The 15,773-nt window shown below is 37.7% G+C and overlaps 1 protein-coding gene across 29 annotated transcripts in view; it reads left to right on the top strand.

The window, feature by feature from the left end:
- The window catches only part of kcnma1a (potassium large conductance calcium-activated channel, subfamily M, alpha member 1a), a 155,872-nt gene that overhangs the window by 77,582 nt on the left and 62,517 nt on the right, over positions 1–15,773 (top strand). For all 29 annotated transcript variants that reach the window (XM_078931833.1, XM_078931852.1, XM_020709540.3 and 26 more), the window contains 2 exons: positions 3,072–3,165; positions 3,671–3,782. In XM_078931833.1, coding sequence (XP_078787959.1) covers positions 3,072–3,165; positions 3,671–3,782 — 206 coding nt within the window. The remainder of the gene's footprint in view (positions 1–3,071; positions 3,166–3,670; positions 3,783–15,773) is intronic.

Genomic DNA, 15,773 nt, shown 5'->3' with positions numbered 1-15,773 from the left:
GTCATGCATCCAAGGATGGGAAAGGACTTGCTGTGTGGACTGCTTAAAGGTGTTTTGGACTATTTTTAGAGGGCCACTCACTTATATGCTCAGTTGATCTTAAAAACAGATACCTTGAACTATGTGATTACATTTTCTTCTGACTTGATCTTCCAATTTTTGAAAGTTAGTGAAGGGAAAAATGTTTTTTTCTTCTGAGATACTATCCATCTTTGTTGTTATCTGCAAATCATTATTTTCCTGCTGCTTATTGCTCTTTCTGAGCTTATACACCCTTTCCAAAAAATTGAACATGTATTCATTTCCATAACTCCATTCAAAAATAATAATTCATAGATCATAGATGCAGGGCCCACTGTTCAATCGATAAGCATTTAATTGAACTTTAAAAAATTAGAATTCTGTAGAGAATGACCGTTTACTTCTCAGTTTTTTAAAACGATAAAGACAGATATTATGATTACATCAAATCAGTCAAAATAAAGTATTTTCAAAATCATCAATACTTCAACAGTATGGGCAGGGGTCAGGTCCTGCTTTAAGATGAAATCTGCACGTCCATCCAGATCCTCAAGAATCAAGAATCATTTTGGTAGACTGTTGCCTTAAAATAAATACAATTTTCCCTTTCTTTTAATTGGAGTAAAATTTCAAAACATAACTGTTTGAAAAAAATGACCTTTAAAAAACAAACAAACAATGCTTCTAGTTTAGTATTATGTAAAAAAAGAGTGTCTCAGCTTTATCACATTTTAAAAACTAAAATGTTTTTTCAATATTAGTCAGAGGAAATATGGTTGATTACTAAGCCGTTTTAATCAGCTGCAGCTCTGCTGGACACGCCATGAAGGCTGAACATCTGAGTTCATGAATCATGTTTTGATCGGCAGTTCTCAGAATTTCCTTTGTTCCAGTGATATCAAACTAATAGAATTGTCTTAAATCAGACAGAGTTTAGCTAAAATGATGTCTTATAAATAAGAACTGGTACTCATTCAGGAAACAGCGCTGCCCCTGTTGTGTGCCGACCATCTCTCTATAAATTACCAAGATTGCTGTGAGTCACATGACTGAAAATGCGCTGTTATTCAGAATTAGGACAGAGCCTGGCCTGGGGGAAGTGCCACAATGACCACTCCAAATGGTGTCTTGGGTATGCACCATCTGCGTGTTTGTGTAGATACGGGTATTTATACTTTCCTTATGTTCATGTGTGTTTTTGTTTTTATGTGTGTGGAATAATTGAGTATGTGAGCAATAAGTACATTCATGGATCAATGACATTGGAGTGTAGGTGGTGTGGTTTCAAAGCTGCAGTCATGTTTATAGAAAAAAAAATTGGTTCTGCTTCTCATTTTAAGGTTTTTTTAGAGTAAAAAAAAAACTTCTGGTGATCACAATGTCTATATTTTCCACTAAGAACCTTCAATAAAAATGTTGTTGAAATGCTGAAGAAACCTAATGAGAATGCACAACACAGCGAAACAAAATCTATATTTTGAACCTCACATCCTTGACTCATTCTAAACATTGCTGCATAAAGTCAGAGTTTTACATCATCCTAAAGATCGAGTCTGTCCTTGGGCTGCTGTCCTCAAGAAAGGCTACATAATTATGAATTAAAAGTTGGGTTTTTCCCCTTAAGCAATCTGTCCTCTGCGCGTGCATTCGACCATTAGAGTGAAGTGGTATGTCTTTCGCAATGATGTTAAGAAAGTAAAGTTTCACTGCTGTTTGAAAAAAATCATCACTGAAATCAATTCTGGTCAAACTGCCTCTAAATAGCCATGCACCCAAACCGTTCTGGATGCTCCGGCTTTTTCTCACAGTTGAATTTCTTTGCTTCCCGGGAGGAATATTTGCTGCACGGCCCTGTGATCAGCTGAGGAATGAGCTTAATGCACCATTTGTTATTGCTTTTGTTGGAGACATTCTCTTCCTAATGGTTAATCATTGCCCTGCAAATAAGATGATTGATTATGTGACAGGGCTGACTGATTGCAACTCGTTCATCATCAGCGAAGCAGAATTTACAAAGCAGCACTGTCCGGGCGATTGCTAACTTCATGCACCATGAATAAGAAAGAAAAAAATCTGCTGGAATATGAGGATCTGACAGACGCTTAATAATTCATGCAAGCTCAAAGTTCCATCACATCAAAGCAGCTAGGAATTTTATTTTAAGATTGATTTTGTGTGACTGACTGTAGCTTTCATCTCGATCCAAGACCCCATGTGTGTCGGTGGAGAACATGTAGGCGGACACTGAATGATTTTTTTTTATTTCACTTTTAGCAGTTGAGGTTTTGCAGATTGCTCAAATTAAAAGCGATGAACACATAAAGCTCATTTTTTTTAAGTTTACTATTTTACTTGTTTACCTGTCATGGTTAAAAACAGTTTAAAGTCCCACCCCGATCATCTTTTGATCCATTTTCAAAGTGTCTTGTAACCCTTGTGCTATCTTAGATGACCCCACCTTTACATTGACGTGTTCTCACTACCATGACAAAGGTGGATAAAGGTGGAAAGATTTCATGTAATCCATGGACACCAGTGAAGATCACAAATCATTGAAGAAAAAAGGTTCAGCGCACTGTCTAGTGGGTCTAGATGACCCAACTTTCAATGTTAAAGTGCCTAGGATAGCACAAGGGTTAAATATAACTATACCATTTGTGGCCAAAATAAGAAGCCTGTGTTGTTTTCTAAGACATAGTTTCTGCAGAGCAGCTGTAGTTTTTAGAAATTTGCCTCTGAGTTGAGTTGTGGGCGGGTGTGATGAAGTGGAGTAAACCTGCCCCGACTTCCCATCATCAGTCAGCACTCTCTCTTTCTAGTTTACAGCTCCCCACAACCCAATGGTGGAACAAAAAAGCTTAATTTTCCTTTATTTATGTCCTGCAACATAAGAAAAAAGCTACAAGAACATGTTAAAACCACCAAATACACCATTTTCATCAGAGTGGATCTTTAAATCATGTTTTCTAAGCATTAGCTTGTATTTTGCAATATTTGACAAGAGATAATCCTAATGAAGTATTATTTCTTCTCTTTCTTCTGTGTTCCAGTCCTATTGAATCCTGTCAGAGCTTCTACGACGATTTCACGTTGCAGATCGACATGGCCTTCAATGTCTTCTTCCTTCTATACTTTGGCTTGCGGGTAAGCATGCACACATGCAACAAACTTTGCATTATTCACTTAAAGGTGTTGGTTTTGCTTGACTCAGTTTCCATCATGACTAAAATATTTGTTTCAATTTGATTGGTCATTTTTTAACTGCAGGACAGCTAATATTTCTTAGATACTCCCACCTTTGTCCTGTGCAAATAGCTACACAACATGCCTTTAAAACTTAACCCAACTTTGTTACATAGATGTTTCTATGATGTCTGTCACACCACTGCAGCGGTGATGCAAATGCAAGCCTGACATTCTGAATGAATAAATAAACTTATAAGCTGCTTACACCGCCATCTATGTGCATGACTCAGCAAGCAGGGTGAAACTCCTCCATGTTCTTTTTTTCCCCCCAAAGTATTGTGTCAGCACTGTCAAAAGAAGACACAGCAGTTTGACTTGTGATTGTGAGCTGCAGTGGCCTTTCTCGTGAAAAGAAAGTGAGGTGTCATGTTTTTCTTTTTTTTTTTTGTTTGTTCCCTGACAGTTTATAGCAGCCAATGACAAGCTTTGGTTCTGGCTGGAGGTCAACTCGGTGGTTGACTTCTTCACTGTTCCGCCTGTCTTTGTCTCTGTCTACTTAAACAGAAGCTGGCTGGGTAAGTTTGCATGCATTTAAAAGTGTCTGTTTCCAAATAAGATTATGAAGGTTTTTAGGAATCTGTAAGTTGAGGCAGGGGTCTGCAACCTCTAAGGCCAGATTCTTACAGCGAAGACAGCAAAGTCCCACCTGAAAGTTTAGAAAAATAAACTAAAAACACAATGAATCTATGTTTTTTTGCCATTAAGCCATTCATTTACCAAATAAAGCTTTTAAATATTGCAATAATTGAATTATAACAGTAATATATTTTTATATATTTAACCTTAATTATGACAGTAAAACATGCAAGTCATTTCAAAATAAAGTTCACTTAGTGTTAAATAAGATTATTCTACTGAACTAAAAATGTAAGAAAGCCAAGCCAAATACAGCATTTTCTGTGACTTATGGAGCTTTCATCCTTTTTTCTCATTTTCTATGTATTTAAAATCTGACAACATTAGTATAGAAGCCAAATTTTAAATTTATTATGAACAGTAAAACACTGAAAATGATTTAAATCTTTTACCATCAGTTGTCAGTTTTCTGTCATGTTTAAAATCTAAACATAAATGATAAAACTAATTTAAATTAAACAAAATAACCAAAACTACAAACAGTTTTTTTTCTAGATGGAGGGATAAAAGAGCTGCATGTGGCTTCGTAGCCTCAGGTTGCAGACCCCTGGGTTAGGGGACACTTTTGTGTCTCTGTTTTGAACCCACACGACACCTTTTGTGATATATTAAAATGTAAAAACAATATGTGGAACTTTAAAACATTATACACATAACATTAAATGTTGTGACACTAATCTAGGGTAGTTTTTGTTAGTATCTTTCCTACTCCAAAACTTTGTTTTCTTATTGCATGCCGACAGTCATCTAATCATAACAACATAACAAAAAAATGTAAATAAATTACAATATGTTGCTAATTTTAGTTTTTGCACATTATTACACATTTTAGTTTCTTTATTTCTGATTTTCCTTTTTCTGTGATTCCCACTCCTGCTTTTTATCCCTCTCTATCTCTCCCCCTGTCTCCTCCCATGTTTCCTTCTTCCTGGGAGGATGTCTCAAAGGCCCTGTTGCTTGGGGCTGCAGTCACTTCTCTGTTATCATGTGAAGTGACAGGGCTGGGTTCCTGTAAGGTTTCAGGGAGCACAGCCTCAGCAGAGTGAATGGACTGAGGAAAACGAAAGGGAGCCGCGGTTCTCCAACTCCGTTTGAGTGGCTGTGAATTCCATTTAGGTTTTTTTTGTTGTTCTTGTTGTGTGAAGGTCTTATATTTGTAGAAGCTCTTAAGGTGCCAATTTATTATTGCACTCTCACTGGCACACAGAAAAACATACATGCAAAAAGCATGTGTGATTGAAAGTTCATGCATGAGGAGACTGGAAAACACCCTAACCTGCATTACATAACGACCTACTTTTCCGACTGTGTTCAGAGAGCTGTGACCTGAATTATATTGCAGTATAAAGAGTTTCTTTGTAGGTGTGTTCTTTTGCAGATCTGCTGCCTTTTTGCCTAAAAAAGAAAAATATGGTGGGTTGCTGCTGCTAATTCTGCCTTCTAATGGATTCTCCAATCAGCTTTTTCAACCAAAATAAATTAACTGTGATGGTTCAAACTTGACCAAACTCTTGGGCAAATGTAGACTGTTTAAACGATGATGTCTAAAAAAAGCTAAATTAAAATCACAAATTTTCAAGCTGAATTTTTCTTCTCTTTTTACTAACTACTTGAAAAAAGCCTTAATTTTTTTTTTTGTTACAAAGTTCTTTTATTCTGTAGGGCATAAAATATAATGAATTAACCAATAAACAACCCAGACCCATTTTTACTTAAAAATAAAAATACCATATTTTTTGGACTATAGGTAACTCTGGAGTATAAATCACAGCAGCAAAAAAAAAAAAAAAAAAAGCATAATAAAGAAAAGAAAATCATATATAAGTCTCCCTTTTTAAGATAAATTTATTCGACTAAATACCGGAAGATGAACAGACAAGGCAAATCATAAAAATGGCATAAGTAACGATCTGTGATCTTTTTTGTATTGATTACAATTAATGCTTGAAACAAATAAATCTGAACAAATCAAATAATAGACTGAATGTCTGCACGCTTCACTGCTGTAACACACTGATCCTATTTAATTGTAATGAAACAAAGGAGGTATTTAGTAGAACAGGGCAACATTTGAACAATTATTCCAGTAACTATAGCATTAAGATCATGCTAGCAAGTCATATAAACTCTTTTTATCACTTCAAATCACTCACTTCATTGTCGCTTAGGAACAATTCCATGACTTATACTCCAAAAAATACGGTACGTGGAATACACCACAAAACAAGTGGACCACAAAACACATAACTGATATTTTTCTGTTATGCTACGTACACACAGGCATGTGTTGTGCTGAACGCGGGTTCCTGAGTGTGCTTTTAACATATGGGGTTCACACTGGACTGTTTCTACCCGATTCTGCCACTTGGCTTCACAGTTGGAAGAGCCTTGGTGCAAAACGTCAAAGTGTTGCAATCTAGTGAATCTTGCTACAGACTCTATTCCAGGGGTCGGGAACCTTTTTGGCCAAGAGAGCCATAAACGCCACATATTTTTAAATGTAATTTGCAAAGAGCCATACAATAATGTAGTGTCCCTTTCCCACACTGAGGCACGGAGACTTAACCTCTTTTAAAGTTCTTTATTCTGGTTACTGTAGACCGCAACAAACGCCGTTCAATTAAATCAGCAACTCCTGAATCTCCCCTGTCGACACGAGAGCGCTTCTCCCAACTTTATATTCCCCCCTCCCGCTCCAACCCTCCCATTTCCCTTATTCGGCCCATGGCTGAACCCCATTGGTCCAAACTACCTAACAACAGGCTGAGCGACAGAACTGAGAGCCAATCAGATCTCTGCTTGATGCGTTCATTGAACTACAGAACTTATAACGCGGCCCAACAGCCACCCAGTCCAACTCAGACCGCGACAATATGTTTAAAATTAAATATACAAATTAATGTGTGCATTTGATGTAATTTCAACATTTTTAAAGTACAATAAGTTTGTGGATTCCTTTGAATAACATTGTTATGTTGTTGCTGATAAATGATGAGTATTTCTCGTGGTAGTTCTGCTGATGGTCTAGTCTGGTTGATACGTGGTGAGTTTCTGCTTCATGCAGGCGTTGAGACTTTAAACGTGATCGTAGGTCTGAATGTTCTTTAGATGTGAGACAGACTGCTCACATGCAGACGGGGAGCCAAACACACACTCACACGCTGCAGTGAGTGACGGGCAGTGGGTTTTACGTTTTTACAATCCCTGCGCTATTCACCTGCTGCCTGTCCCCACAACACCTCAGCCCCCCCCTCTGCTTTCTCCCTCACACATCCCGTCCCCGCTACTCTTTCTCAGAGACGGGAGCGCGCACTTTTAGGCACGGCAATTCACAGGTTTCCAGTTGGTACAAACTCTGTGAATAATAGATAATTGTAAACTTATAGCGCTGGCGCAGATTTTTCTCTCCAAGCACCGCCACTACTGCGCGCCTCTGGCATCGCATCGCGCCCGAGAAGGACTGGTCTAATGAAAAAAAAAAAAGTATAATTAAAGATTTGTCTGCGAGCCACATGTGACCATCAAAAGAGCCATATATGGCTCGCGAGCCATAGGTCCCCGACCCCTGCTCTATTCTGATACATGAAAGACTGGTGTCGTAGTCGTCAGGCCAAGTACAGTACAAACAGTTTTTATTATTTTTTCCTTCATGATCAGTTTTTAAACATCTGGCACTTCCGTGAATCCATCTTTTTTAGATGGTACCAATGCGTCAATACCAAATCCGACTCCCTGATTGGTCAAAGTTGAACTGGTTTAACTTTCAACATGTGTTCAATAGCAATAGCGCGTTCAATAGCGCGTTCTGTGTGTAGAGCCAGAAAATGGACTTAAAAGATTATGTAGTGACGCCTGAATGAAAGAGTATTGAAAAACAGGAGCCCAAAACGCGTATATTTGTCCAATTACATAGACTTTTCTTTGGAAGTGGCTGCTTGAACTTGCCAAGGATAATGTGAACGTATGGCATTACACTCATGTCACCATGATTTCTTTGGGATTAAATAACATCAAATTTGACCACAAAAAGCCTATACAAACACACACCCAAACTGCCTAGTGGTTATTTATGCTGATGGCATTCCAGAAAAAAGGTCTCTATTGCCATTGTATTTTAGTATTTGACAACCTTATTCTTCACATCTTTGTCATTCTGTTTACTGTTCACGCTTTTCAAGTCAGCTGAGTTGTAGCGCAGTGTTACCGTGGTGTTACACCAACATGTATCATTTGAAGGTATCAAAGTGAATCTGCTTGTTTTCCTTTGTGCAAGCATTTCTCTATTCCTTTATTACCATTTCAAATGTATTCATAGGCATAATTTAAAAAAGTATGCATACATGACTTTCAGTCTACTGTGCATATGTACAATATAATCACTGGTACTGAGACAAGCCGTCAATATTTTCTACTGTAGAAGCAACCTCTTTTGCTTACGTTGTGAGGAACTGCAATGAATAAGACACGGGGGAGTCAAATAATGGGCTACTGGTATTTATGATGTAACATGTTCCCAACTTATCTGGTGTTCGGGTCTTCATGAGGGTGATGAAAGAATACGAAATAGTGGTCTGGCTGCTAGGTGATAATCTGGTGAAATTTTGCATGAAATGTAGATAAAGTTAAAGCATTAAACTGGGACATTGTGTGAAATACATCATATTTTTACAAGATATGTGAGAAAGCTGATCACTAAAATGCTGGCACTCTTATGCCAGCATTTTAATTATTATATATACATAATTACTGCGTATGTATTAATTTATGTTTTTAGAGAACTTCTACCAGAGTTATGGCAGTTAAAAAATATTGGAAAATTAATTAACTTTTGTAATACCTTTTCTTTTTCAAATTAAAAAAAATGTTGGTTTAAAACAAGAGCTTTTCATTTTTAGAATGATTGTCAGGCTGTATCTTGTAGTGTAACCACCAGCTCATAACAGCACATAAAAATAATTTTTAGTGTGTTTATTAATACATGCGTTTTTCAATTTTCCAATTATTTTAATCCTGGTAATTTCAAATAGATCAGAAACATTTTTTTCTGATCTACTGTATCTGAAAAAATATGTTTTTTTTCTTCCATAAATATAGTGGACAGGTGACTAAAACTCCCACTGATTTTGCTTAAGCTCATGTTATCTGGTCGTGTTCCCGTCCACATGTTAAAGGCTAAGTGCTGTAAAGCCTGCGTTATAAAATTAACAGTGTGTAGATTTGCAGTGGGATGTGGTGTACCCTAACAAGCTGGTGATAGCTTTCAGAATGCCAATGGTCTGCCGAAAGTGTCGGTGGGTATTCAGGCCCTGTCAAGGACAAGAATCCTAATGAGCTGCCTCCATCCTGAAATAACACGGCAATTGAGCCATGGTGGGCCTGGAAAATATTCACAATTACACGGCGTGAGAGGAGGAAGCTATAACCTCACATCTAACTTTTCTTTCAAATTAAAATCTGTGATTCTCTCATAAATTAATGACATTTTTACTTCCTTCCCAAGTACTTCTTTGAAGATGGAAAGACTCAGAAGACCAATATATGACTAGTGCCATTTCATTATGGCTCCTCAGCAGGCTTTATACACAGATGGATTGAAGGACTGGTGGCTGTTAAAAATGATCCTTATGGAATGAAATAGTTCATGTTCTCTTTCCATTCCCTGCAAAAATTATTTAAAAAACCATCACCATGCCCTCAGTTTCAACCTAAGATGTGCAGAACTACACAAGGTGACCACTGAGATCCTGTGGAGGTGTTTTAACAAAAAGGCCACTAATGGAGGTTTCATCTGTGTTGTGTGGTAGAATCTTTCTCCTCTGGGCTTTCAAGCAAGTGCACCCCGTGTGTAATTCAGCTCATGTTCTCCCCGCCTCTGGGAATTAGGCATTGATTAAGTGGATCAGAATGATGTGTGGCTAATGTACATGAAGAGTTCTTGAGTGGGAAAAAAGGAAGTAATGCTGTTGAACTACTTGAGCTTTTCTATAGAGTTCTAGCTGAGTGAAAGAAGGAGCAGTTCGATGCCATAGAGCCTTTCACATCCGTGATGTCATTTCCACACATGCTGCAGTGCAATTATAATCAGGCTTTACCAAACAACATATACAAAAAGTTGTTTTAAAATCTGCTGGTGATCTGTTTGGGTTGCTGATCTAGTGCTGAACAGTGGGGTAAAGGACATCTTTGTGGCTCTTTCTTTTAACCTGCTACTGCCTCCTAGTGGTGCACTAGTGTGCAGTTATCAAACCCTGTTTTCCTGTAGAAAAAGGCTTACAGGACCCGACAGCCATAAGTGTGTGTGCCTTATGTTGGTCATTAACCACTGACAAGAAACACGCAGGGGAGGGGAGAGCATTTTTCTGGAATTTGAATTTTATTTTATTGTGTTAAAATGGTTAAAATATTAACAGAGCAAAAATGTGTAGTTAGTGTTAAATTGATATGTGTGTGCCTTTTGTCCTGCATGAATGAGCAGGAAGAACCAGTGGCCTGTACACTAGCGTGCATGCTAAAGTGCAATGTAACGGCGTTTAATCTAATCCTGGATGGGTTGACTGCCAGTTATATCCCAGATGAGCCACCACAGACAGCTGATTGATAAAAGGTCCCAGTGTACAGAACATGTGACAGCGAGGGCATGAAAAACCTCAATGAGACCAGAGTGGGATCAGATGATGGAAGCCTTTTTGAATGAGGATCAGCTGAGCTGACACGTGCATGGGAGAAGCTTTGGCAAGTGTTACACGCGTCCAAAGGAAGATCATCTCTTTGTGTTTTTCTCCATACTCACAGAAATGACCACGCATGTTTTTTTTATTCTATTTATTTTGGAGAGGATAAGCTTCAGAACACATGTTATAGCTGAATTTCTGCTCAGGAAGAACAACTATTTAATGAATTAATTGGAAAAATATCCAATAAATTTACAGCTTGACCTACTTTCTGTTGATAGCCTTCAGTGACAACATCCTACTGACTGCATTTTACTCATTGACTGTATCTGAGAACTGGACAGAGTGAGTGTGACGTCACCCATAGAAAACATCTTACGTCCAGCTCCAGTGATATGAAGTCAATTCAGTTGCCCTTTTTTGGCAACACGGGGCGCCGCCACGTTGGAGTCAGAAGACATCAGTTAGCAGTGATTGGTCCGAGTTGGCCGAGAATACTTTTGAGAACCACACTCCCCAATCAGGAGTGAGCTTGTTGGACGTCCACCCCACACAAAATCTATCAAATGTTTTGAATGTGATACCACATACTTTTATTGAGATGTCTGATTGGCTAGTTGACTTGAAGAACTTGCACAACAGACAATATATCATGAAAAAAGGTAGAATTAGCAAGAACATGTTAAGAAAAGGCAGCAGAGCAAGAATGATTACGGTATTCTGTCAATTATAATGACTGAGTAATATGGTATTTTGGCTTATGAATGCCAGGAAAAAGAGACACTCAGTCCAGTTCTCATAAACAAGCAATGATTTAACTATATTAGGATTGAATCATAACAAAATAATTTATATCCACAAAGATATTCAACCCTGGAGAACCCAAGAGTAGATTCAATCTGGGTTTTTAAAAATGAACTTGAATTTTTTTGTTTGTTTGTTTATTTTGTGAAGCAGCAAAGTTAAAAAATATGAACATAGGAATAAAGAGTTGAACCTATCTGTTCTCCAAAATAAAACGTTTTCATCACATTATGATTTTTCAACCAGTCCTTGTAAGATTAAAAACCTCCGGACTAATCCACTGGAAGGCAACAAATGATTTCAGATTTTTTTATTTTTAAAGGTAAAATGTAATTTCAATTTCTAGAAAGACCCCCCCCCCCCCCCCCCCCCGGATTATTAAGAATTATTTTCTTGAAAGGCTCTGTTACAATCAGGATTTTTTTTTTGTCAATTAAAGAGATCTAATTGCTCATTTCGTGCTCATTTCGTGAATGCCCAGATTTTTCACCTTTAAAAAAAGTTGACGTTTTCTTCCTGAGAAGGCCGATTCAATTCAATTCAATTTTATTTATATAGCTCCTAAAAAACTCCTAAAAAAACGGAATCCGGAAAAAACTAAGACACCTCAGGGGTGCCCACATGAAGGAGGGATCCTCCCCCAGGATGGACAGGCGATGTCCCAGAACTCTTAGAGAAGAATTAACTTATCTAAGAGAAGTAGTAAAGGCAAGCCAGAGACGAGGGACACGGTCATTCCAGGGGGAGTGGGAAAGAGGGACAGTACATGAATTGTACTGCACCAAACAGAGGCATGGAGAACTAAATGATAAGTAATGATCAAGAATAGAGAAGAGAAGGAGAGTAGAAGTAGATGAGAAAAGTGGACAGAACCCCAGTGCACCATAGTTTCCACGGCTTCAAACTTCTAGCAGCCTAATAACAACTTTATTATTATTGCTAAGTTTAATTAAAAAAAAATTAACAGTAAGGTAAATATTCTCTTAACACCAACTAGTCTAACAATAAGCCTGTCCAAAAAGGAATGTTTTAAGCCTAACTTTGAATGTAGAAACTGTCTGCCTCTCTTACATGAGCTGGGAGCTCATTCCATAAAACGGGGGCTTGGTGGCTAAAGGCTCTACCTCCAACTGTACTTTTACTAATTCTAGGAACCACAAGCAGTGTTCTGTTTGGATGGTAAGGCACTATGAGGTCTTTGAAATAGGATGGGGTTATACCATGTAAGGCCTTGTAGGTTAACAGGAGGATTTTAAACTTGATTCTAGAATCAACTGGGAGCCAGTGAAGTGAAACTAACACAGGAGTGATGTGATCTCTAACAATCTAGCTGCTGCATTCTGAACAAGCTGGAGACTTCTTAAAGAACTTTTGGGATACGCTGCTAACAAAGAGTTACAGTAATCCAGTCTTAACGTAACAAATGCATGGATGAGTTTTTCAGCATCATTTTTAGAGAGTATCTTTCTTATATTAGCTATATTCTGCAGTTGAAAAAAATCAGTTTTGCACGCCTGAGATATGTGAGCCTTAAATGATAAATCTTGGTCAAATAGAACCCCTAGGTTTCTAACTGTGGAATTGGGGGCTATACTTACACCATCCAGGTAGACTATCTGAGCAAACAGAGCATCTCTGAGGTTTTTAGGACCTAGTATAATAAACTCAGTTTTTTCTGGGTTCAAGAGGAGGTAATTAATTGTCATCCAGGTATTGATGTCTCTGATGCAGGCATTCAGTTGGTCAGGCTTAATAGATAAATACAACTGTGTATCATCCGCATAACAGTGAAAATTAATGCTGTGTTTCCTGATTATGTTTCCTAGGGGTAGCATATAAAGCATAAACAGGATTGGTCCTAGAACTGAGCGCTGTGGGACTCCGTACCTAACTCGAGTGCAATGAGAGGAATGTCCATTTACACTAACAAACTGGTACCTATCGGATAAATAGGATTTAAACCACTGGAGGGCAGATCCTCTGATCCCGATGTCATGCTCTAATCTTTGGAATAAAATACTGTGGTCGATAGTGTCAAAGGCTGCACTGAGGTCTAACAGGACCAGAATAGAAAGTACTCCCTTTTCGGAGGCCAATAATAAGTCATTGGAAACTCTAACTAGTGCAGTTTCCGTGCTGTGGTGAGGTCTAAACCCTGACTGAAAATCTTCAAAGTGGCTATTGTCCTATAGGTGGCGGTAAAGCTGCTTAACTGCAACTCTTTCTAGGATTTTTTAAATACAGGGGAGGTTTGATATTGGTCTATAGTTGGCCAAGTTGCTAGGATCTAAACTGGGCTTTTTCAGAAGATGGTGTGAGACCAAATGATAATATCCAGTCGTGAGGGTCAAATTGGTCACATGGGTCCAGGCTTGAGGCTGCAGTTCCATTGTCAGTAAATCTCTAGAAGAAATTAAATTGAAGACATTGCATAAGATTTTCTATTTATTTATTTAAATACTGAAAGAATTTCTGTTTCTGCCAGAACTAATTTCCTTTCAAATGCATCGGACAGAACTGTCACAATGCAGGGCTAGTTCCTCATTTTAAAACCAAATCAATTTTTTTTTCTGTGCATTATTTTCATCTCTGCTAATCCCTCGCAGACGACAGACCTTTTTTAAAAAATGATGTTGTGCACAGCTGTTTGTTGCTTCCAAAGGTTTAGCACTTATGCACTGACAGGAGCAGGAGAAAGGTAAATCTGCTTGTGTTGTGGGGATTAAAGGCACTGTAACAAAAATGAAAAAAGGAAAAAGCCCTCATATCAGGGCTGACATTTCTGTCGCAGAGACATTATCTGACAGGACGGAGACAAAAAAATGCACGTTCAAGCTGCGTTTGGAAGCTTTTAGGTCTTTAGCAGTCATTATCGCTTAGATTTTTAACATTTTTTCCAAGGAATAGTTTATTTTTCAAATTCTTTTCTACATCTTTCATGTACTTTTTAAAATTGAAACATTTTTTTGGGGGAAATTGTATCATATTGGACTTTAAAGGAAAACCTTAATAGGATTCAGTCGCTACAATGATTCCTCCAAAGCTGCTTGTCTACCGTCGAACACACTGTGAAGTTAATTTAGAATCCCTCCATGAGACATGGAGACGAAAAAAATCCTGTGGCGATCTTTTTCAGAATGGATATAGGATAAGGCAGGGTCATCATGGCCAAGAGGAAAAGGGAAGACAAACTGGATTTTATCATTCAGTTTGGGCCTGTTTACGCTTCCTCTCCAACTGGGGTAAGAGCATTAGTGTTGGTGTGTGGATTATCTGGATTTGCAGTCAGATGACCTGATAAAATTTAGGAAAGACATGGTTTGTTACACTACTCTGATATCATTAAGAATTCCTCACACATCACTGACTCAAACACACCACCACACACACTACACCTTTTTTAAAGTAAAATATTTACAATTACACATACCAGGTTCTGTATTCAGAATGGTTTAACAGACAAATATTTAGTGGTTCAAAGTCGGTGGTACACCCGAATGTGGCCAAATCTTAAATTAATTCTGTCAAATATCAGTAAATCAAGATTAAAAATCAGGCATAAAGATAATTTCATTCATTTTTTTTTCATGGTAAACTCAATTTTTCAACCTTTTGAATAATAAAGTCTACTTCCTTTATCAAACAATATTGTTGCTTAAATTGCTTTTGTCCAATAAATTGTAATGCTGGCAAAAAGTATTTCATTGCATGTTGTTTTTATTCTTTTTGTGGGGTGTTGGGGGGGCGTTGTTCTGGATCAGACAGGTTATATAAAATTACATTGGGATGGATCTCACATTGTTCCGTAATCCCTGCTAGGAGATTTAGACAAAAGGGCGGTTTACATAATGCTCCTAGTAAATTGTCTGAATGTAAAATTATGATTTGCAATGTAGTAGCACCCTCCACTAGTTATACTGCCATTGTAAAGTGCTGTATTTTCCTGAAATACATTAAAACAACACTAATTTAGTAATCTGGTCACATTTTATGGTATGTGGAGCTTTGGAGAGGAAAACCCTGTTCTCAGCATCCCTGTCACATCAAATGTTCAAAACTCTTGAGTTTTGAACATTTTAAATCAGCTTGTATGGTATTTAAGGTCTTTCATGGTTTAGCCCGTCTGCCATTAAATGAATTCATTAAACAGGAACCTTCTTGCAGGTTTTTTAACAGGAACTCCAGCCACTGTAATCCCGTTCTTTCATGCAAAACATTCTGTCTTACAAGGGTTCAGCTTTCTGCAACAGCATACCCATTAAAATAAAACAAGTACAAGTTTTGTCACCTTGAAAAAAACAATTGAAACTGTTGCTTCAGAAATCTCAAATGTGTAATCACATGTGAACAGGATTCAAAGCATTTTATTACTTAACAGATACTGATTTTAAAATA

This window comes from Oryzias latipes, chromosome 15 (genome assembly GCF_053564925.1).
Source record: "Oryzias latipes strain Hd-rR chromosome 15, Olatipes_Hd-rR_3.1".
Lineage (NCBI taxonomy): Eukaryota > Metazoa > Chordata > Actinopteri > Beloniformes > Adrianichthyidae > Oryzias > Oryzias latipes.
The sequence above is the reverse complement of the archived record's forward strand: the minus strand, read 5'-3'. Positions and strand labels throughout refer to the sequence as shown.